General features: G+C 35.8%; 2 protein-coding genes across 3 annotated transcripts; both read right to left on the bottom strand.

The window, feature by feature from the left end:
- Positions 1-4,326: 4,326 nt before the first annotated feature.
- LOC128922487 (uncharacterized) lies at positions 4,327-5,095 on the bottom strand. Of its 2 annotated transcripts, none has more exons than XM_054233092.1 (4): positions 4,879-5,095; positions 4,718-4,812; positions 4,521-4,649; positions 4,327-4,452 (listed from the first exon to the last, which is right to left on the bottom strand). In XM_054233092.1, the coding sequence occupies exons 1-4, from the start codon at positions 5,027-5,029 to the stop codon at positions 4,375-4,377; spliced, it is 453 nt and encodes a 150-aa protein (XP_054089067.1). In that variant the 5' UTR covers positions 5,030-5,095; the 3' UTR covers positions 4,327-4,374. The 2 variants fall into 2 exon arrangements, with proteins under 2 accessions (XP_054089067.1, XP_054089066.1); XM_054233091.1 differs by having other exon boundaries at positions 4,514-4,649; positions 4,879-5,094.
- Positions 5,096-15,529: 10,434 nt separating this feature from the next.
- On the bottom strand, positions 15,530-19,662 carry LOC105220008 (gustatory and odorant receptor 21a-like). The gene is made up of 4 exons (XM_011196382.3): positions 16,660-19,662; positions 16,450-16,595; positions 15,826-16,184; positions 15,530-15,759 (listed from the first exon to the last, which is right to left on the bottom strand). The coding sequence occupies exons 1-4, from the start codon at positions 17,415-17,417 to the stop codon at positions 15,649-15,651; spliced, it is 1,374 nt and encodes a 457-aa protein (XP_011194684.2). The 5' UTR covers positions 17,418-19,662; the 3' UTR covers positions 15,530-15,648.
- Between the last annotated feature and the right edge of the window lie 3,534 nt (positions 19,663-23,196).

Raw genomic sequence — 23,196 nt, 5'->3', positions numbered from 1 at the left:
ACTGATAAGGTCCAATCAGTTTGTTGACGGTGGGCTTTAGTCTTTCACACAATACGCTCGACAGAACCTTATACGCGATGTTGAGGAGGCTTATCCCACGGTAATTGGCGCAAATTGTGGGGTCTCCCTTTTTGTGTATTGGGCAGAGTACACTGAGATTCCAATCGTCAGGCATGCTTTCTTCCGACCATATTCTGCAAAGAAGCTGATGCAAGCACCTTATCAACTCTTCGCCGCCGTATTTGAATAGCTCGGCCGGTAATCCATCGGCCCCCGCCGCCTTATTGTTCTTCAAAAGGGTAATTGGGGTAATTGCTATTCGAATTTCAGCAGGCTAGAGAAGTGTTCCCTCCACAAACTCAGTATACTCTGCTCATCAATAACTAGATCACCTCTGGGGGTCCTACAGGAGTGTGCTCCGGTCTTGAAACCTTCAGTTAGTCGCCGGATCTTTTCGTAAAATTTTCGAGCATTACCCCTGTCGGCCAGCAGCACCAAAACGGTGGACTATATCGAGGACTATACGCCCACTTAATTTTATATTATCTATAATTAGGTATATGGGATCTGGGGGAAGTTATGACCAGATTTTAACCACTTTTGGTACATAGACAAAATGTGATAAGAAAAGAATTCAGAGGGAATGTATTACATTACAATATCTGAGAGATTTACCTATATTTTTGGTGAAAAATTATTCTTAGGCACCGAGTTCTTCCGATTTTGACAATTTTTCCACAAGTGTTGTCACAGCTCAAATACAGTATTTGTGTACAGTTTTATTCCAATATCTTCGTTGGTTCTTAATGTATATATTATAAAGTGAACGAATCCGAAGAATTCAAAATTGAGTTATATAGGAAGTAGGAGTGGTTGTGAACCGATTTACCCGTGTCATCAGGGTGTCAAGAAAGTGTTATATACCGAATTTCATTGAAATCGATCGAGTAGTTCTTGAGATATAGTTTTTGACCCATAAGTGGGTGACGCCATGCCCATTTTCCATTTTGTAAAAAAAATCTGAGTGCAAAAAAATTAAATCCAAATGTGCCCCTCCCTAATGCGATCCTATGTTCCAAACTTTGTTTTCATATTTTTATTTATGGCTTAGTTATGACACTGTAGAGGTTTTCGGTTTCCGCCATTTTGTGGAAAGCATCTAATCTTTTTGTTGTAAACTAAACGAGTATTACACAGAACAGTTATACAAATCAGTCAGACAAAATACTCTTGGATGATTTTAAGTATGATATACTTTCAGCCATCTGTCTGAGTCGAGCACACAATCTGTAACAACTCCCCACCTAATTTTTCTTTCTGCCTTTCTTTTTCACTGTGATAACATTTTCCATTTAAATGGACAGCAAGAAACTTATATATATGTAGATATGTAACTAAGTATGTATATATTTACATATAAATAGTGCGGTGTCCTTGTAGAGCGACTACACCCTTCAACTCACGCCCTTCCTTCGTTCTTGAGTTCTATTCCTTACCATAAGTCTCCTTCACACAATAGCTAGCGTTGGTTACTCCATTTGTGCGAGCTGTAACCGTATTTCAAGTTTCAGCAATCTGTTAAGTTGCCAAGTTTCTGCATTCGACGGACAAATGTGACTATTTCGCACCTGCATGTCTGATATGTTCGCAAAACATGCAATGATACATGCACCGTAAAATGAAATGTAGAAATCTAACTGTGAATTCTAGGACATGTGTTGGTGAGTATTGAAGATCGCAGCTGAACTTATGGCTAAATATGCAAATGTACTACGAAGAGGTGAAGGAGGCAGATGTTTATTCAAGTGAAATGAATGGAAAATCTAAGTAAGGATTTTGCTGCAGAGAATTTGAAGAAGCATAGGAAATGAGTTCGGATGGTCGATAGTTATGAAAGCTATTTTAACTTAAACTCCACTACAAATTTCAATTCAAACGCACATGTAACATGGGCAGGTGACCCACCTTTCTCTTTGCAAAAAAGGCAAAGACTCGGTTGCGGCAAGGCGTTGATGTGTGAAAAGTTTGAAAAGCAAGCAATTTACGGCAATAACTGTAACTCAAGCGAAAATGGACAAAATGAAAACGGCAACATGAATCAGTATGGTAAGAAAACTTACAGTTGTAGGGTTCTGTGGATATTCTACGGGATTAAATGCAAAATGAAATGAATAAACAGAAGGAGGTGAATTGTAATAAAGTGCATGACTTTGAAAGACCATGCAGCAATGAAAATTTGCCGAAAATTGAATCTAAAAGTACCTAAAAATGTCGGATGCTGAAGTTAATTTGAAATCCATCTGACTAAGCAAGAGCAGCGTGGTTGAAGTTTAAAGTAAATTTGAATGCTGCCAAAGCAAATAACATAGAAGAAGCAGTGATACTTTGAGGTTGGGTTAGCTGAACGCTGTACTTAGGTGTATTAATGCATCATCAAATACAATTATATTCTAGTAATTCTCATTAACTATTAAAGTGGCATTCGCTAAAAATATTCAAACTTTAAATCGCGCCTAGGGGTATGCTTTGAAATGTCTTAATTATCTTCTTAATAAGCCATTTTGTCGACAGTAACTACTCAAATTAGCTGTTATAAGTGACAGTGAAATGAAAAACACTCCAATATTTTTACACAACTTACTTTTACCTCTTGTGTTTGTTACTTTCACCAACTTATGCGCTTTTATTTAAGTTCATTCAATGCTTATTTTGTCTATCAAATCATGCATTTATTGAATTTCCATCTTGGCATTATTGTTATAAATAACATAAAGTCACCATCATCCTTCCCTCAAATATCGTTCGAATGTGTTTGATGAGCTGAGTTTATATGCGGCTTCAATACGACACGCGGAAGTCACGACTATAAGCTCATACTCCACAAAGCAACCGCATATTTTGTAGCTTTTCTTCGTTTTCAATCCGCTTGATACATTTAACTTTTCCTTTGTACGTGTGTTGTTGCAATTCGATTACAAAAAATAAATCTCATATGTTTTTTCCTTTCGTTCAGCTGCAAAGTTATTGGTAATCTCTCTCCTTCGGCACAAAATTGTCAACAACTTTTTTAGCATGTGGTTCTTGTGTGGCATTTGTATGTGTTTGGTTTTTGGTTCCCTTGCATTTGAACAAGTCGATTGCTTCACTTGACATACAACATGCTTTTGTAAGACATTTTTTATTAAATTTTGAGAATTTGAATGGAGGAAAGGATATACGTTTTTAGCTGACTCCAACTTATTTTATATTGATATTACTAAACACATATCGGATTGCAATCAATTGATGTGTCGTTAGATTGTTTGCTAGAAGTTGAAATTTAAACCTTATATTTCGAATTGGAGTATTCAGCCCTTATTGTGATATTCAAAAGTATGTATGAGAGATTAATTTTTCTCTTTATATACACTTAAAGTTTTGTGGGATCGTAAACAGTTTCAGTTTTCAATGCCTTCCATGCATGCACTTATGTAACTCCCAACAAAGCACTTGCATTCAATTACATTCTCACCACGTGTTTATTTGAGGGCATCAATAGTTCCATCCCATTTGGTTGCACGTTACATGTAATTGGATTGTGTTGTATGTTTGTGTGTGTGTTCTTTTATGCTTGTGGGCTTTTTATTCCCTCTTATACATATATCAGTGAGTCTGTTTGTATGGGTGAGCGGTAGCCGACTTGCTGCATCCTTTCGGCATTTGCAGTCAATTGTGTCAATGCTTCGTTTGATAGCTGCGAGCGTGCTGAAAACGACTCTGACATACTTACTGGGTTTTATATTTCAAAGTGATTTGAGTTGAACATTAGGGTGGTACTTAAATGTAAGAATTGCTTGCATAAATATAACCATACTTTAACAACTGCATATATAAATTAGGCTCGGTTTCTAAACAATGAAAAAGTGTCACATAGTGATCAAGAAATTGTACCATCGTTGCTGGGAGTAAGATCTTATGAATTATTTCAAAGCTTAATCTTTCTTGAGAACTTTTAACTTCGCCAAAATTTTGTTCTACTTTCAACGGAAGATTTGTATATCTTTTCAGTAAAATAATTTGATGTATTCTTCTGTATAGCTTAACAGAAGTTCTGGTTTAATTTGCTCCAAGTGCCAAAAGTACTCACAACTTGGTACTTAAATAGGTCGATAATACGCGATTCTTAATAGTACAACAATGAGTACCCACAGAACTCGGAAAATAGTTAAAATAACTCAGTACATACCAACAAGTTATTTTTTTATTTAACAATATGTAACAGAACTCAAACCTTCTTCAAAAAATATATTAAAACTAGATTTATTAAAATTTACTTGAACAATTCGATATTCTGCAATATTCAATTCTGCTTACTCTCTGCTGATTTGCTCTCCTCTATTTCTTGCATTCGCTCATTCGAAATAATTCTTCGGTAGTGAATGTAGGATAATGGACTGCAAACGACGGACAAAGCTGAAATATGAAAAACTGCGTATTAATTCACTGCGAATAATTCAGAAATAATATCATTCACCGGTTACCATCCAATTTAATTGCATCATCGTGTGTGGCTTTGTGTGTTCTATCCATAGTATTATGTGAGCTGTTACGGAAACTATGAGGTAAGCAGTTACCCCAATAAGTCCCACCAAGAGGTTAAATTTGTGTGTCTAAAGAGTGGAAAATGTGATAAAACTATTTTTGTTGCAGTGGCGAGTACATATTTGTATGGCAGTACATATAGAATACCAAAATACATATAAGAATAGACCACAACACCAACAGCGTTCAGAATTAGCGAGAACCAACTATACCATTTGGGATGGCAGTCATCTGAAAGTGGTCATAAGAACGAAATTCGAGATTTTTTTTTTTTTGATAAATATTACAAATCCTCACCTTTAAGTCTTTGTGGCCAGTCCTCAGGCGGTTCTTCGAGTATGGCAAATGACAAAAGAAAACACAGAAATGTTTTCACTAACAATATAAATGCTAGAACCAATGCCGTAATTTTTATAATTTTTCGGCACAAATTTTTGTTTTCTGCCATTTCAATTATTTCGTAAATATTTGTGTTTGGAAGGAAAAACAAACGTCGAATAGTTGTAATAAGAAACAAACACACAAATAAGTACACCAAATGAAGAAACAGGATGTTTCACACAAAACAATATTTAATTTATTCTGTATTAAAAGATTTCATAATATCTAACTATATATTCTTGATCCAATATTTGATCTATTGAAAGCTTGAAATAGTTTGTTTTCGTTCAACAAATCTACACCATATTCTTCGAGTCTTCTTATCATTTTATTAACCTTTTGTTATTCTTGATGAAAACTTCCAATTTAACACAAAATGGTAACACTCGGACGGCTACAACTCTCGGTTACGTTTTGATTAAATAGCAGCAACTACCGTGGGTATAGTCCATCATCATTCCCTACACATAGTTAAATTTCCTGTTATCACATAGTTAAACTTCGGCAAACTAGAACGACATAGTGCTGCACCCATCTTCTTTGAACTGAAATTCTTAAAACTAACTAAATGCATATATATTACGTTGTGCACAAAATTAACCGCGTCTTTAGTTGACTTGACTTACAATAGTAAAATCTCATTCATTTTTAATGTATTATATAATGAAAAACTTACCCTTAATACTCGGCTAGCCTTCTTATCCGCGCCTTACTATCTCTCTCGTACCACCACAGTTGCTATGGACCTGCCACAGATGCCCTCAGCTGAACTAATACCCATTGAGCTTGCCTCCGCACACTATCATAAATTTACGCGCTAAACTTCAATTCCCTTGATTCTCTCCAAACTATATTTTTTGCATAATTAGTTGTAAGATTCCCCTTCTCCGCGGTAGTAGCATTTTCATAGAAAAAGCCGTACAAAATTTTTGAGAACTTTCTCGACTAATTTAAAGCAAATTAGTTAATAGAAGCTAGAACAAGCAGGGATACCCAACTGGCATTCTCGAATTTTAGCTAAGTCTGGGCACCAAGCTACTCAAAGCATGTGGATTCACACGAGGGAAACACTCCAATAGTTTCCTCAAATAATTTAGGGTGAAATTCGCGTTGAATGAATGTATTCGTTTCGAGCGTGTTGATGAAAATCACGAAGAAAATGAAGACGTGGGTGAAGTGGAATGAAATGAAATGAAATTCGCTGCCGGTTAATAGAGTTAGCGCTGCGCAAAAAAGGACAAAGAAATTAAAACTTGAAACTACTACATTACACAATGGCAGCGAGTCCACTTTTGTGCATAATTCCTTTTAAAGCTGCTGAATGAAACAGAAAAATTCCAATGATTGCGAGTTAAAAGAGTAGAATTTAACGTCTTTCATGCCTTTCATTAATAGCGCAAATTTTTGGGTGATAGTAATATAATAGCTATCTACCATCCGCTGCTTACGTTGTTCCGTCAAACGGTATGCGCCCGCTTACAACTTCTTTGTCACATCAAAAGTCTTAATAAGGGCTATTTTCCACTTCCATTCATTTTGTAGAGCACAAAAATTGTCTGTGAAAGAAGGAAAAGAAAGCACAAAGGAAAGTATGAACAATAGTTCCCCTCCTCAGTATATATGGCAATATTCATAACTAATTGGTGAAGAATGAAAAATTATATAACTGAGGATGGAGTTTGGTAACACGCAATGTGAGTTGGCTCTTATAGTCGCCTACATGGGAAACTGAAAAATCCTTACGAAAAGAAAAACTACCAAGATGCTCAGTAGGAAATATTTTGTTTCTCAACTCGTTTCGGCGAATGCCTCACATTAATATGGTTAGTTCTTCATATCAGCTGTGAATATGAGCGCTTATTCTTGACATTTATGTACAAACGTTCTGTTCCATAACTTAAGTCGAATGGAAGAAATCGCTGAACATTTATAAACCAATACTCTACAAACGATCTAAGGTCGACTATGCTTTCGGATGGTCCCGTCTCACCAGGATTTCAAATGGGCATGACAATATACCTGAAATTCTTTATAATAAATATATTCGTTGTTCCTTGAGTTTTCAGTACTATTTTTTTGAATGGGATATCCACCCGCCGCCTAACTTTTTCAATCCGAGTGGATTATTGTTATTTAAGTAATACAGTTGATCTTCTTTTTCCTTGAGCTGGTGAAAAGATGTTAGAACAAAAGTCAAGAAAGCTCCCAGTTTTGTAACTTTTTGACTTCAAATGTAATAACAAAGCGCTTAATCGAGAAGACCTGCGCATGGCCACGCAGCAGCATTACTCAGACGCTTAGTCTGGTGACATAAATCCGTACTGATCCATGGACAGCAAATTGTCTTGAAGCGAGATTTTGCTGTGTACCAAAATTAAGTGCCGTGGGACGACATGACAGGCCCTCTGTAGTTGCACGCTGACCGAAGGTTCTTCCTGCCAATGCTGCGGTGGAACTATGAATTTCGTTGGCAATTTGGTGCGCCAATTATCCCATCTCTCATAATTCCACCAAAACAGCGGAATCCCTAGTACCGCAAGTATAAACTTGTTGCATCTTTTTACGCTGTAGATGAGTGTTGATGTTGATGCTATCACAGAAAGCTAAGTTGGGCAAATAACCGTAGTGGAAATGGAATTTAGTCTGAGGGAAATGCAACTTTCACATACTCTTATTTACACTCTATAATGTGAGTAGTGATATTCGGTACAGATAGATCAGGTACGGTAAGATCATATGAAAGACCTAAGTGATATGAAGAAGTAAATAATAATGTTTGGTTGAAGATCTCGTAGTTGAATGAACTAACAACGAACTACTTATTAGAAAATAAAAAATATGAAAATAATAAAAATGAGGTCAGTACAGGTTTCCTTGTTTTTACTTATACGAACGTGTTTCAATTAATCCTACTTTAGACTCACCGTATCGTTTACTTTACTTATAGCCATAGATCTTCATTCATCGTTACAAAAACAGATATGTAGACGCAAGACATCAAAAGCGCTCACATAAAAAGAGTGATTAGAGATTTGTTGTTGATAAAACTACCTACCATAGGCAACTAGTTGCTTGACGCAAGCTATAAACAAGCTTCACTGTCGTTGGGTTTTTACCTTTCTTCAAGCTTAATGAGGTAAACGGCATAGAGCACGACATAAAAATTGAAAACTCATGAATGTTTAAATAGAAAGTCAATTGGAAAGTAAATACGAGTTTATGCCAAGTGAAGAGTGTTTGTTATTGAAAATCTGCATCATTGTTGCGAAAACGCATCGCAGGAGATTTCGTGAGAGCGGGTAGAGAATTTCAGTTTGACTTACTTTCGGTAAAATTTTTACTAATGAGCTTTGTGAGAAATATGTAAATTGAACAGAAGGATAAAATGCAAATGAGAGTAAATATCGAAGTAAAATGAAACGGTTTGGGTAAATAGGACAGTGAGGTGAGACGTTGCAAAGAACAATTTTCAGTTTTCCTTTCAAAAAGTCTTAAATCAGAGTCTATGAAAAGGTGAGATAAAATAATTGCAGATATTTAATTTTATTTAATATTGCATCTCTTTAGTAACTGACAGAAAATAATTAAGAATGAAATGTCATTCACATGATTGCTCATCTCTGAGGGAGTTTGACACAGATATGAGTAAATTAAAAAGTGGAGCAGTAGAAAATTAAAAAACATGTTGGCAATTACAAAAGCTAAATGCTGTTGGCAGAGATTTTTGCAACAATGCTAATGACATCGTCAACGGCAACAACCAGAATACACAATTCCGTTTGACGAAATCCGGACGATGAAAATGTGTGTTGGATCCAGAACGGTCTGGCCAAGGCAACTGCTGTGGCTGGTGGCCGGTTCTCCTTGTCATACGGATATAGAATATATAAATGTATACGTACATACGGATAACAAATCGACTTAGCCAGCAAAATTAAATATTTACATTAAAATAATAAAGTTGAAATGCGTCAAAAGGCATGATGGTGGAAAGAATGCCAGCAGAGCAAGCTGGCTGTAAGTTATGGAAAAAGCGTCAGAAATATAGAATACTCCACGTAGAACTGAACTCACTGCGCAGCTACCGAAGTCTTAACGCATCACTCTATCTCCAGTCTGCGGAGAACCGACATTCATAAATACTTATAGTATGTGCTTGCCATCGAAATGGGTCAACGAGTTAGGAAACTGCAGGGATTCACCACACTCTACGGAGCGAGCTGTTTGTTGAATGAGCAAAAAAGAACAGGATTGATATTGATGGCCACACATGCTTTGGCAAAGCATAATCAGCGACGAAAATTTGTATAAAAGTTGAAATGCAAAACAGGAACTGAAAAATATTACTTAAATATTTAAGTGCTTGAGCTATACATACATTCGTACGTATTTAGAACTACATTACATGTTTTCATAATATAAATGTTGAAATTCGAACATATATACGGACTAGATAGTTCCCTCTCTTGAACAACATTATGCACGAAAGTGTACGAGCAATTTTTAATTAATTCATATAAACTCATTAGTTAAATGCTCAACGTTTCTTCTATTGTATTTGGTTTGAATATCAAATTTCCTCCCCTCATTCACCCGCTCTAAGCCAGTATTTTCTTAATTACTTTATAGCTTTTGCAAATTTCTATTTGCCCCGAAAAAATAATCAAATTTCGGAAAGAGAAATCGGTGCAATATGAGCTTCGGTGGAGGCAATATCGTTAATTGCTCTCTCTTCTTGTCGTTGGTGCAGTAACTTGACTCTAAGCGCAAACTTAGTTGCCATTTAATTTTGATCATTCTTCTCATTTAATATTTTCCCAGGCTATTGTAAGCGAAAGGGGGTGTGAGTGTTTATATAAGATGCTGCTCTAAAACAAGAACAAAGTAATCAAATATAGAATATCAGCAATCGCGACCCCTTGCTATTGCGACATTTTGGCTCGATGGCAATAAGTTTTAGAGTTAAGTTTATTTGCATAAAATGGCAAAGACTGAACTCCGAGGATGACAGTAATTTTTCGTAAAATGATTTGACTAAATTACGACTGAAATAAGTGAGTATAATAAGATTCCTTCCACATTACTGTGCAAGTGACGATAAATGGGAACTGGTACTGTAATATATATATTTATTTTATTATATCTAGAAGACTTTTAGAATATTTTGGGAAAAGAGTGACTATAGAATGTTAGGAAAATCGGAAAACAACTTTTATATTGCTTTTAAAGCATAAAATTATCATAATATTAATGTACTTATAAAAGATATTTTGCTTTTAGGTTATTATTATGAGTAACAAAAGAAAAGTTAATTCAAAGAAACAACCTAAAGAATTAAGATAAGTTATCGAAATCGCTTAAAATGAGTTAGCAATTACTAAATAGCACAATAATATATATCCATGTTTTGCTATTTTATGTTATGTGTTTAATATATGACAGACCCTTTCCTTGTTGTCTTTGCTGTACTTTTGAAAATTAATAATTACTATTCTTTCTCTTCTCTTTTTTATCAAACTAATGAATGACAAAAGCATATTTTGGGATATTGCGAGTACGTTGAATTAATTTATTATGGTTTTGACGCCGCGTGGGTCTAATTAGTTTATGGAGTTGAATTGCCTATGACAGTGACTAGCAAAAGTGTGCAGTAGATTTTAGTTTGACTAATAAAAATACTTTCGAAGAACCTTTAGGCAAATGATAGATGGATAAATAAATACAACAAGTGTCTAAAGAGTTTGTTACTTTTTAATAGAAATATGGATCAAATTAACTTAATAATAGTAGAATAGACTTCGGGACATCGGTATGGGCGAACTAAATGTTATGATCCCCATTAAAACTGTTTCAAACAACCTGGTCCTTTTTTCTTCTTTCTCTATGAGACATAAGATTGAACACCACAAGAACACCTATAGCAGAAAAACAACTTTAAGCTCTTAACCATGTGTTGCATTGAATTTTGAAACCAACTGCAAACCGAAGCGTGACAAAAATAAATGCCTGTCAAGTTATGCTTACTTGAGTAGATTTAAGCTTATGTATGAAAAGTGAATCAAATTTATTAAAGTTTTTGAAAAGTTTAGTTGCTAATTTTCGAAATAAAAACTCAAAGCGAATAAGAATTAAATAATGATACGACACATCATTAAAATAGATTTAAAAGAGTAAATTAAAAGCAATTAAATATTATTACATTTTAAAGGGAGCAAAGAGCCTCAGATATAATAAAACATACAGTAATAGCATTTTACTCAAAAGAAATCCGAAAAAATCAGATGCCTGGATATTTTTGTTAATTAGTTCTTCTTTTTTATATGGCCTTGACCACAAGTTTTAGATTAAGTTTTGGATGAAGGAAATTTTTATTTCCGGACCGTTAGTTATTAAAAAATGCTCTCCTAACGACTAGGCGGCAGTGGGCGCTCAACACACTCGACACAATGCCTGTTGTAAACAAACGTACCTATGCTTCTTCAATTATAATGCTTCTTCAATTGTAATGCTTCTTCAAATAAACAAACTTCGCACTTCGCTGAGCACTTAACTACCCACATAGATCAGTTTTTGCCGTGGAAGAATGTAGAATGTGTTTTTGCATGTTTACGTTTGTCTACACATTGACATTCAAATGGAAAAGAGTGGAAATACGAGCACAAACACATATACATATGTACATACGTGCGGCAAAATAAATGGAAGCGAATTCAAATGTGAATGTAATAAATAAATGATATGGATATGTATGTAGTATTTTCTAGCATAAATAAGCACACATCTACAGGAGGGTACATGAATGATTTGATGGATTTTTATATCTTGAAAAATACGCAGAAATATTTATGTTAGGAAAATAGCAGCACATATATCTGTATGTCCTGTTATCTTAAGTACATAATACCAAAATACTCTACTAACATATTTATGTAAGTACAAATATTCGCATTACTTGATATTTTTCTCACCCACACACATATATGTATATATATGTAGATTTGTATACTCACGTATGGAATTTTAAGCTCGAGTTTGCTGCATGGTTTGCGATTTCCCGCATTCTAGCTCATAACTCATAAATATTGCCAAAGCTGTCCTATTGGAAAATGCTACAGTTGGAAAGTCAATATGGCTACTGTGTATTGAAGCTGGATACAGCTCAGCAGTTCTAACTTTTTAATACATTCTATATAAAAATTATTGATATTTGTTTCTTGGGCTGCGTTTCACTTTATAAGACGTGAATAAGTTAAGTAAGGATATTTTCGACTGGAATCCTTCTTTTATTAGGATAAGGATCAAGAAACTAACTGGGGTAACATCTGACTAATAAGAAGTCTACTCACCCATATTATACATATTTTTATTCAGCATGTTTTCCAGAATGCCGGGCTGTTTTCCATTTATATTTCATTGGAATAAAAAGGTATTATATGGATATAAAAAAGCTTGACCTTTTTCATTGTTCATTTTATCAGTTCTTAATTTATTAAAAAGTGGGTATTTCTAAAGTGATAGATTGGCGTTCAGTCCAATATATTTTGAAGATTAATTAAATCGTATCTGCAGAAACTCTGCAATAGTTCGGACTGTAAGACCCCCTATTTTAGTTTATAAACATAAATTTACATAATTAAGGTTGAGATATTCTATCCTGGCATATTTCATCCGTTTTATGCAAAGATCGTACATTACATTATTTAATTTCAATAAACCAGGATCAACCCGAAAAGTAATTCCTACTAGGCATGTAATTCCAGTAATACTATTATATATAAGAAATCTTTCATACGAGTGATATAACAAAAGCTTTTAAAATATTAAAGCAGTAACTCTTACCTTCTGTTGTTCCATTGCAGTTACAAGTGTGCTCACTTTCATACGTACACTTCTGTCTTGTGCGCATATATTAATACATACATACATATTTATGTGGGTATTTAGTATAAAGCTTTGTATAAATTGGAGATGACGCGCACTTGAAAGCATTTGTTCATACTCATACATGTTAAGCTTCCTTTCTTTTTTTAACATTTTATTGTTGATGTGTTCTGTATGAAAATGTAGCCTAGGTTTCCAACAAGCTATCAAAATACCGACAATGCACAATAGCATGGCAATAAGTTAAACGTTTTAGCTTTTACCAATTTACTTTGGTCGATTTAAAAACTTGACTCAGGTTACTTTTCTAATAAATAGTTCATAAAGCACGATATTGTTACGTAAAAACATATCTCTAATTCTACGACTGCGAGTGATCCCTTCAATCTACAGTTATTGAGCTTGAGTAATTGAGTTTGTAATTGAGAATGTTGTTATCATTTCGCATAGAGATCAAGACGTGGTCATATTAGTATATAATAGTTCCTAAGACGATTGTTCGTAATTTTTGCACTCACCACTGAACTAAGGATCTTGAAGACTTCTTTAAAGTATATTTACAGAGAGAACTTAAATATGATAGACTCGTTTTTTTCTTGATCAATTATAAAATAGAACATAAATTTCATTTCACTCTCTTTAACTTACACAAGGTCACCCAAAGCTTTCTGGCTAATCGATAATACTTTTTAAGAGCATAGTATACTTGTGTTAATATTTAATCTGATTTAAATTTGTCACTTCAGAACCCAACAATATTTATAGCAGTATGACATTTTGACAGCCCAACACTTGTTATTTATGTATTGATGTATGCGAAATGCTGTCGAGTTTGTGAACTTCACAAGGTTATGACAGACACGTGAGTCAAAAATTTTAAATCCAGCTAATCGGTGCACAAAAGCCATCGAACGACTTCAAATAGATGAAGTGATTTGTAGGAGCGCTGAGCTATTGAAGTACCTGCTGGGTAGATACAAAGGACATTTCTCTCGGCGGATAAGCGGAAGCAAGCTGTCAGGGATGTTATTCCGGCTTGCGTGTTCAATAAAAAATATTGTTCTAGCTTTGTTCGAGACAAATCTAATATTTTTCTATGTCCATTTAATTCGCCGAGACCGACATGGTATTTTTGTTTCCTTTAACTTGTTGATCTATGCGCTCACTGGTGTTGTTAATTTTTACATCTCATGAAATCTTATTGAAAATTCCTCAAATTTGCTTGGTGGGTAATTCATACCTACGCATGTGGCGTCTAGCCATGACGATATATTGGTAATCGACTGTCAGACATGTCAGCGGCGGTGACAGCTAAATGTATGATGCGTTGACGAGCGAAAAATTGTCGCAAAAAGCCAAAAATGCAAAGAGCGATATAAAAAGTATAAAAGGAAATATAAAATTCAAAATATCAATTGCAACAACAACAGACAAATTCTTCGATAGCACCTCGGAAAATGAACATTGGCAAGTACATACAAGAGCACTCAAGTACTTTCATGTAGACTCAGTCAAACAAACAAAGGTAGACTCAGTCACAGGTGTCATTGATGGGGTCGGATCCTGTCGAGAGCAGCCCTGACGGGTGCGTGTTATCTTACGGTATTGTAAATTTCTGTTATCAACAAAAGTACATTATGAATGTATGCTGGGTTGCATGTTCTTTTTGCACTTGGTTAATGATTGTCGTTTATTTTTGCTACCATATATTTTTATATTCATTCATTTTAAGCTGGTTCGCTAGTGTATTGTAGTGGCTGTTTGACAGGTGGCAGATTATCCAGGAAGACGGAAATTTTAATATCCAGCAACATGAAACGATACCAGATCAATATTTTCCTAAGTTTAAATGCAAGTTAATACTGATCTTTAAATTGAGTTGTGCATTAAATGAGGCATCTTGATGTTTTGCTTCCTCAAGTTGTGACGTGCAACTAATTTAAAAGCCATTAATTTGCCTAGCTTGCCAAATGAACCTTTGAAATGTTAACGACCACTTTGCAAACGATTTCAAATCAATTTTCAAATGATTAAACGTCATTGAACTACAACAAAAGTTTAAATGCAAACACATTTGTATGTTCATGGGAGTGCGAGTAAACATATTACAACACAATGCCACAAGCTACTGAATAAAATCAAACAAAGTGCAATGACACGAGGATATGGTATGGCATTTGTCAATGGCAAATACGAGTGTAAAGGAGCAATTGAACTCAAATTAAAGAGAATTCCAGTAGGTAACATACTATATATGTATGTATATGTACTAAATATCCACGTACACTGGTGGAGTTTCTATGTATGTGAAATGTAAGTTTTAGTTTAAGTTTGCTGTCTCTTTTCGTTTGTAGTAAAACTCAAAGTTTAGTTGCGACTAAAATACTGAAAATAGGATTGGATCGACCAGTAGACCAATATTTGATGTATAAACCGTTTGATGGTGATCAGAAATAATATTGGACTTCCAGTTTGATGGAATGGCAGGACACACCTTTAATAAAGAAGCAATTTTCTTTCCACTTTTCTCCACTGCGTCAGCTAAATGTTCAAATTTGGACTTTCACTATTACCTTACTGCTGGAATATCCACTAATTAATATCAATAAGAAGAGAAAGAAGATCAAGAAGAAGCTAACCGAACAAAGTTTGAATTTAATATTTAATATTAATTAATTAACTATATAAAGAACGAACTGGACTTCTAATCCACAAATTATCCGAGATGAGCAAAGACAAAGATCGAAATAAATATTTCTTTCACTAAAGCAACAAAGCTTTACAAAGCAAAATTTTTTCAAACATTCATTCCTCCATAAGCACCTCCATTCTGCTCTGTTTCATAGAGTAATTCCGCTGTTCGGTAATTTTGAATTGCAACAACACCACCAAGTAAGTAGCCATGAATGAAATATTCTGCAAAGTATAAATTTCCTCAATTAAGTTTGTCTTTTAAGACGAAAAAATATATACTCAACATACTGACGTAATTAGTTCTCTGTTGATATTAGCATAACCGTCCAAATTCATAATCGGCGGATTCTTTGTTATGGCCATGAGAAACATTTCAACCTCCTTTTGTGTAGCACTATCCACAGCGGTGAGATCCACATTCAAGAGCTTCGTTTGAAAGTCCAAACCGACACTCTGGGTGGCATAATGCGCCTCATTGCAAATGATGTAGAGCAGGCTCATGCAATAGAAAACGATAACGAAGAGACCAACTTCCTTATAAGTAGCACCATGATCCATAATTTCACTCAATGAGCCATAAGTAGCAATGATAGTAGTGAAGAATACCACCAGACAGTACATGCCATACATGTTGGAATAAGCGCGTCCTGAAAATGAGATGGAGATACCGAAAATGGGAGATCAAATAGTATAGGAAAAGCTGGCTCGATGAAAAGGGCTGCTATTCGGAGCAGAATTGGTGTAGAGCTTAGAAAATCAGAGTTCAACATGAATCTTATCGATCACAACTAGTTTGAAAGTATCAAAGGGTTTGATCGGATCGATTACTTCAACTTATGATTAAGATCTTGCAAAAAATTAGACTCCCCTAGAATATTCTTCTAACGGGTTTCATAACTTCGTCAACTTTACCTAGTTGCTGCATCATGTGACTTAAATCTACCCAAAGATGACGATATTCGGTGAGCTTCTTCGCTGGTTTATCACCCATCATTGTTAATTCCAGTGAGGCGGATAGAGCGCGACTAGCGGTACCAAAGGCTGTGCAGTTGATATACCTATCGAGTGAACATGCAATGACTAATCTCAAGGAGAAGACAATTGTAGAATTGCTTAACTTACCACAAGCTGCAGAAACCATTTAGCATTGCAATAATCGGATAGTATGCGAAAGTGTACCACAACTTGAAATCGGGCTGCAAATAGTACTGCGACAAATTGATCGCAATACTCACACCCCACGAGAAGAAACACAAACTCCAGGTGAGCGGATATAGATTGGGAAATACAATCGGTGAGCCGGTCACTTTCAAGAACTTCAATTGATAATTCGTCCACATATTCTTGAAGATCGCTACCTGCGGTCCATGTCGCCAACTTGCAACCGGCAAAAGGAAATTCGTGAATAATAAACTTATGAAGATCACGTTGTAGATTGCCTCGTCGAATCGCCGATCGGAATCGTTGAGAAACGTGTTCACGCGCTCACGCAACACCAATACCACTATCGTAGTTTGCATAGAGAAAACGCATATGGCCCAGAAGACCTGCTTCGATGTCCATGAATAACCGGTGCGTGGCATCCCCGGCTTCTGCGGATTGCGATGTATTGGCATAACGCCCATTATCTGGAACAGCACCAGCAGACTTTTAGTGGTATGATAGAAGGAATCGTGTTTATCCAGCAGCACGGGGTCGTCAATATCCTCGAACTTTCGCACAAAGAGGTCAGTGCTAATCGTATTGTTCTCGGCTAGTATTTCCAGTTTTTCGCGGTAGAGCAGCTCATCTTCGAGGAATTCACGTTGATTGGGATTCAGCACTGGTGTGATCTTCATCGGTGGCGACCCTTTGCGAGTCGCTATCGCCCAGTAAGCCATGCTTAGGTGTATAAGCGAAGTAAAACAAAAAGTACAAAACAGGAAATTCAAATTTGTTCGTCAGGAGTGTTTTCCACTAGTTTTCAGAAATTACTGCGAAGCTTGTGACTTTCTTGCACTTCATTTTATACCTTATATGAATACTAAATATTTTCTTATTACATTAAGGAATTTAATTATTTACACACAGCAACTAAAAGTATTGCATAAGTTTACTTTTCGTTTACTTTGTTGAGTGATAAAGTTCGAAGTAAAACAAAAAGTACAAAACAGGAAATTCAAATTTGTTCGTCAGGAGTGTTTTCCACTAGTTTTCAGAAATTACTGCGAAGCTTGTGACTTTCTTGCACTTCATTTTATACCTTATATGAATACTAAATATTTTCTTATTACATTAAGGAATTTAATTATTTACACACAGCAACTAAAAGTATTGCATAAGTTTACTTTTCGTTTACTTTGTTGAGTGATAAAGTTCGATTGTTTAGCTTAAGTTTAGTTTTCTAAGTCAACAATTTGCTGAATGAAATACTGGTGGTAGTATTATAAGTTCTGTCTTAAATTCATACTGGTCACATTTCATACTGGACCGAACGCAATCACTAGCTTTTGAAATGTAATTACATGGGTTTTACATTAAATAAGACCCTGATGAACAGAACAGCTCTTAACTTCGACAAAATGTCATTCTTCTTAGTCGCCGTCCAGGAACTCGGTTTGTAGATGAAAAATTCATTATGTCATTCAACATTTTAGTGATGTCAATTGACACCTCGCAATTTAGTGCGGACGTTTGTTTCCGATTTTGTGCGAACTATGAGGCTCCGCGAGAGGTATCCTATACTATTAACTTAGTTCGTAATCGCTATTCGACAAATCAAAGTTTCAAATCTCATCTGTAGAAAGTAGAAAAAATAGTATTAAAATTAAGATGGACCTACAGAGTACTGATTAAAGTTATATTATAAATTGTCTGAAGAATCATACACACTTTCAAATTTGTATAATGGCTGCAAAAACAAAACTAACCTTGCTTCGTCATTCAGAGCGAAAAAATATACTTCTCAAACACAAAATTTCTCTTTGCGGTGTTATATAAAATATATCAATTTCCAAAAGTGTTTACCTAGATGTGTTCATATGTATTCGATCTAGTCTGGTTTTCTATATTTCATATACCCTGTTCACCTTTATTCCTACTGAAGGTGAAGTGAATGTCACCAAATAATTCAGTTGGTTAGACTGCACGCGCATGAAGGGAATAGCGCCAACTTAATATCAAATCCCCTGTGATGTGGAATGCAGCCGCTCTTGAAGTAGATGTCTTCATATTAAACTTTACGAGGACAGTAAGATAAATGTTTCAATTTTACAAAGTCAACGCGTAATAAACTACTTAGTCCATTATGTCTTTTTCAGTGTTCTTAGCAAGAAACTATAGCTGAAATCAAGATATAACGTGATTCATGTTATCTTAACTCCGAAGCATTAATTAAAGGGCATGTCATGGTTTTCTTGAACCCTGATATTGTTGAATTATGATATTTCAAGTCCACTGAGTGAATACTCACTCAAAAGAATTATATTACATAAGGACATTTGACCGATATTATTTCCTATATGTTGCAGCTCCTCTGCACCCACGACTCATAAAACATTTGTTACACGCTTACGGGATTACAGAGCACGCCTTCTAATGTGTGCCATTGTCTTCCATGTGTTAGAAATTATTTGTTTGCATTTCTGGTGTGGCATGCACCACATATCGTACTCTTGCATGACAGCTCGCATTATTAATTAGAAATCTCTACGTCTGTTGCATGGGCTACTTTGGAGAAGAAGAAAATGAAAAGGAACGGAAGGAAGGTAGGAACATAGCTTGCTTACACGTACAGAACTAAAACCGAGTACTTGCAACGGTTGGTACGTAACAATAACCGTAAAGCTCATTGTCTGTATGCCTTAATTGAAACTGGAGCTTGGTATTTGATATCTTATTGCAGTTTGTGTGCGGTTGCGTCTAATCTTTGACATTTGAAATAGTGTGTAGCATATACAGAGTGCGGTTGCAATTACACAAGAGACGGTTGGAAGTGTTAGAAAGCTGAGCTAAGTAAATAACCAGCAATTTTATACAGTGAAGAATTTGTGTGTGGTCCTCAGTTCATTAGTCCAATGAAATTAATTTAAATAATGCATTTAAGATAGCATGCATTAAAAACATGCTTGGTTAAGATAATTAATAATAATATTAAATGTGAAATAGTTTTTACACATGGATTTTGCAAGCTCTAAAAAGTAGTCTCTTTGAAAGAATCGAGTTTCTCTGACCTGTGACGTTTTTTCGTTCACGAAACTCGACGAGCTACTCATATACTCGTATGTTGATTGGGGTTATGTCCAGAAATTTGCTGAAGGAGATGCTTGGTTAAGATAATTAATAATAATATTAAATGTGAAATAGTTTTTACACATGGATTTTGCAAGCTCTAAAAAGTAGTCTCTTTGAAAGAATCGAGTTTCTCTGACCTGTGACGTTTTTTCGTTCACGAAACTCGACGAGCTACTCATATACTCGTATGTTGATTGGGGTTATGTCCAGAAATTTGCTGAAGGAGATATGGATTATGCTGGCCAAGGACTATAAAATGTGTATTAAAAACATTTCAATCGTTGCCATTGTCTGACACGGTCTCTGTCGGATTCACCCTATGTACTTCCTGTATTTCGTTCAATTTAAAAATGGTAAAAATCAGAGTCACATCTTTCAAATCCAATTCTCTTAATTTCTCTGACAATCATGGTTCCGGACCGTAAAAGCGTGTATCCGACTACCCGTATAATAGCTTTACAAGGACCTTATAACCTAGAAACTATTACATAACATACATTGGCGTCGAAAAAAAGGATTTTCTCAGGTGTTGAAAATAGCTCGTCTGGGTCTTTCTAAAATTCGGTAGCCTAACGAAGCGCTTGTCAACACCAGCGGCAACAACAAAGACTTCTAACCAACTGGTATGTAACTTGGGCTTCACTGCTACAGCGAAATAACTGCCAGATTTTTTGCACGCTTGCAACCGATTGCCTGAGGCAAAGAGAAGCTTTGTGATGAAACGAGGAGGATGAGGCTTGTTGCACCCATCAATAGCTCCATACCACCATACCTACTGTTGTTGCCTTCAGCGATGACTTACGTAAACTGTGGAATCTGCGCGAAGAAAACTCGAAAAGCCAAAGGCAATAACAAAAACAAAGGCAAAGTAACGCCGAAAATTCTGTGCCATAACCAGCTGGCGGCCACTGACGTGTGAAGTGTGAGGGCGTTTTAGGAACCACTCCACCGATCGACCAGCGAAGCAGTAGTCGTTGATGGCGTAATCTTAGAAGGCAACGTTACAACCAAGGGAATTAGTGTAGACAGTGGCAAGCGTGGAAGAAATAAGACGTCAAAAAAGATTCGCTTGCTGCTAAGAGTTTTTTGTTGTAAATATTTAGGGCAACAATAAACAGCGGTTTACTCTTTTTTGTACACTCGCTATGCACTGTAATAACAACAACAACAACAACGTCAACTGCCAAAGGCGCCAATGCAATCACAACACAACAGCTGTTGATGCCGACGCCAATCCCTGGTAGATGCCACAATGCTGAGACATGGCTCCGCGGCGTTGCGTGGCATGACACGAAAAGTGTTAACATATTTTTCTGTTTTTTCGCAAAACAAAAACATAATTGCTTGCTTAGTTATACGGCAAGCACTCACGCAACTAACTTCAAGTGAAGATGCGCTCCCTCCATAACCACTGATGACGTCACATTTGCGGAGTGAATGTACTGTGATACTAAAATGGGTAAATGGTTGTTGTTGTCTTGTTTGTTTGTCTGTTGCGCTTGCGCAATCATCGCTGTCAGCCACAGCGTCTTCGGGTTGACCTGCAGCTCCTTATATACTATGGGCTGGTGTGAATGTGTTGTCTTCATTAGCAACTTCACAAGTTTGTAACTGTGTGTCGTGTTAATAATTACGACTAGTTGCTTGCGACTGTGCTAAATGTGGTAAGAGTGTTTGATTTCATTGTTACATAATAAGGTAAAATGCTGCGCTTTGCACTGTCTGATTTATTGGCGAGTCAACTGTAAAGTGTTAATGATTTAAGTGAAAATATTGCGAAAATGGAGAAACAGAAAGAGAGAGAACATTTTACAGAGTCATATTGATTGTGGCATATTTGTAGAAAAATATGAGCTGAAAACTTTATATTATTTTGGTTGGAAGTCGTTTTCCCTAAATTCGTTTGTTTCTTTTGTATAGGTTGTTTTGATGATATCGAGATCGAACTCTTGTCAAAATACCTTTTTCATCGTTCCAAATCTGATTGATCAGAGAAAATACTCGTTCAACGGTGGCTGATGTGCCTGGCAAGGAGAGAATATACGATATGATTCTGACCATGTGGTTGTATGGAACCTTCTTTTTGACGAAATGTTGAAAAATTTCAACCCAGCGTTGATCGGTGGCAGTACCATTTTCCCACGATTGGATTTTCTCTTCGGTTACGTATCTTTCCAAATACGTGAACTGATTGAATAAATCAGTATCGGATGATTCCAGATCAAAATGGTTATTGGTTGCGATGTACTTCGCGATGGTTTCGATAAACTTCCATTGCGGTGGTTGATCAAGCGCACACCAGGCAAAAATCATAATATGGTCAAATTGTTCTTTCCACTTTTCAATATATTTTATACATGATTCTAAGAAAGAAATGAATAAAATCTTTTAAATTGAAAATAAATCTAAATTAATATTCGAACCATAGAATTGACGTGAGAGATCTTGCATCTCTTCTTTTGACACTCTTTCGTCAACAGCAGAAATATGTTCCATTTCCTTTTGCACTGTAGCGGACAAAATTGCTTCTTTTTTCCGAGATTCGAGCGATTGGACAAAAGAATTGAATGCATGCCCAACTTCCATTGCATTAATATTGTCGCTTTCCACTGCTTTAACTGTTCTGTTGAAAATAGATGCCTACATAAGAAATTAAAAAGAAAGTTATTGGTGCCTAACACATTTCATTCCCATTAAGCGATACTTACTTGATCACGAAGGAAAAGCAGCCACATCTTGGCCCTTGGATCTTCAAAAAATAGTAGCAAAGAATTTGGGGTGTTGGGATCTCCCAAAAAATACTCCTTAAGACCATCAAAAATTCTTAATATTGAGTCCACTGATGACAACAAGCCTTGGAAACGAGTTTTGCTGTAAGCTATCAGTTTTTTATATTCCACATCCACGGATTCACAAAATTTTTTCAATTTTGCGACACGCACGGTGAACAAATAGAAATGTGAATAAATTTTGACTACAATCATCTCCACATCAAAAGGCATTTTGTCGCAAGCTTTTTTTAAAGTATTGTGAACAATATGCGCTGCACATCCAACGCCAATCAATCCAGGATAAAGCTGCAGTTTGTAGAACACATTATTTGTGCCGGTTCGATTAACGTTGCCAAAATTACACGCCGCGTTATCTCCACAAAACGCAACTAGTTAATTATTTATGTTCAATTTGTTCATAGCGCCATTCAGCCAATTTACAATTATTTCGGAACTTTCTCCATGTGCATCTACCAAGTCTATAATTTTCACTTTGACGCCATCCTTTTCCGAAAAGAAGCGAACTAATATCGGAAACATTTTTGTGCTGCCATGATTCGAGGCGTCCGTCAATATAGTGAAGAAATGACAGTCATTTAAGTCTTTCTAGAGCTCT

The sequence above is a fragment of the Zeugodacus cucurbitae genome, chromosome 6 (assembly GCF_028554725.1).
Source record: "Zeugodacus cucurbitae isolate PBARC_wt_2022May chromosome 6, idZeuCucr1.2, whole genome shotgun sequence".
Taxonomy (NCBI): domain Eukaryota; kingdom Metazoa; phylum Arthropoda; class Insecta; order Diptera; family Tephritidae; genus Zeugodacus; species Zeugodacus cucurbitae.
The sequence above is the reverse complement of the archived record's forward strand: the minus strand, read 5'-3'. Positions and strand labels throughout refer to the sequence as shown.

Coding starts and splice junctions, on each gene's coding strand:
- LOC128922487 (XM_054233091.1), bottom strand. CDS start 5,029: ATGGCAGAAAACAAAAATTTGTGCCGAAAAATTATAAAAATTACGGCA. Junction 4,813..4,878: donor CTGGCCACAAAGACTTAAAG/GTGAGGATTTGT, acceptor GACCACTTTCAG/ATGACTGCCATCCCAAATGG. Junction 4,650..4,717: donor TGTATTTTGGTATTCTATAT/GTACTGCCATAC, acceptor TCCACTCTTTAG/ACACACAAATTTAACCTCTT.
- LOC105220008 (XM_011196382.3), bottom strand. CDS start 17,417: ATGGCTTACTGGGCGATAGCGACTCGCAAAGGGTCGCCACCGATGAAG. Junction 16,596..16,659: donor AATGGTTTCTGCAGCTTGTG/GTAAGTTAAGCA, acceptor TTCACTCGATAG/GTATATCAACTGCACAGCCT. Junction 16,185..16,449: donor TCACATGATGCAGCAACTAG/GTAAAGTTGACG, acceptor TCTCATTTTCAG/GACGCGCTTATTCCAACATG.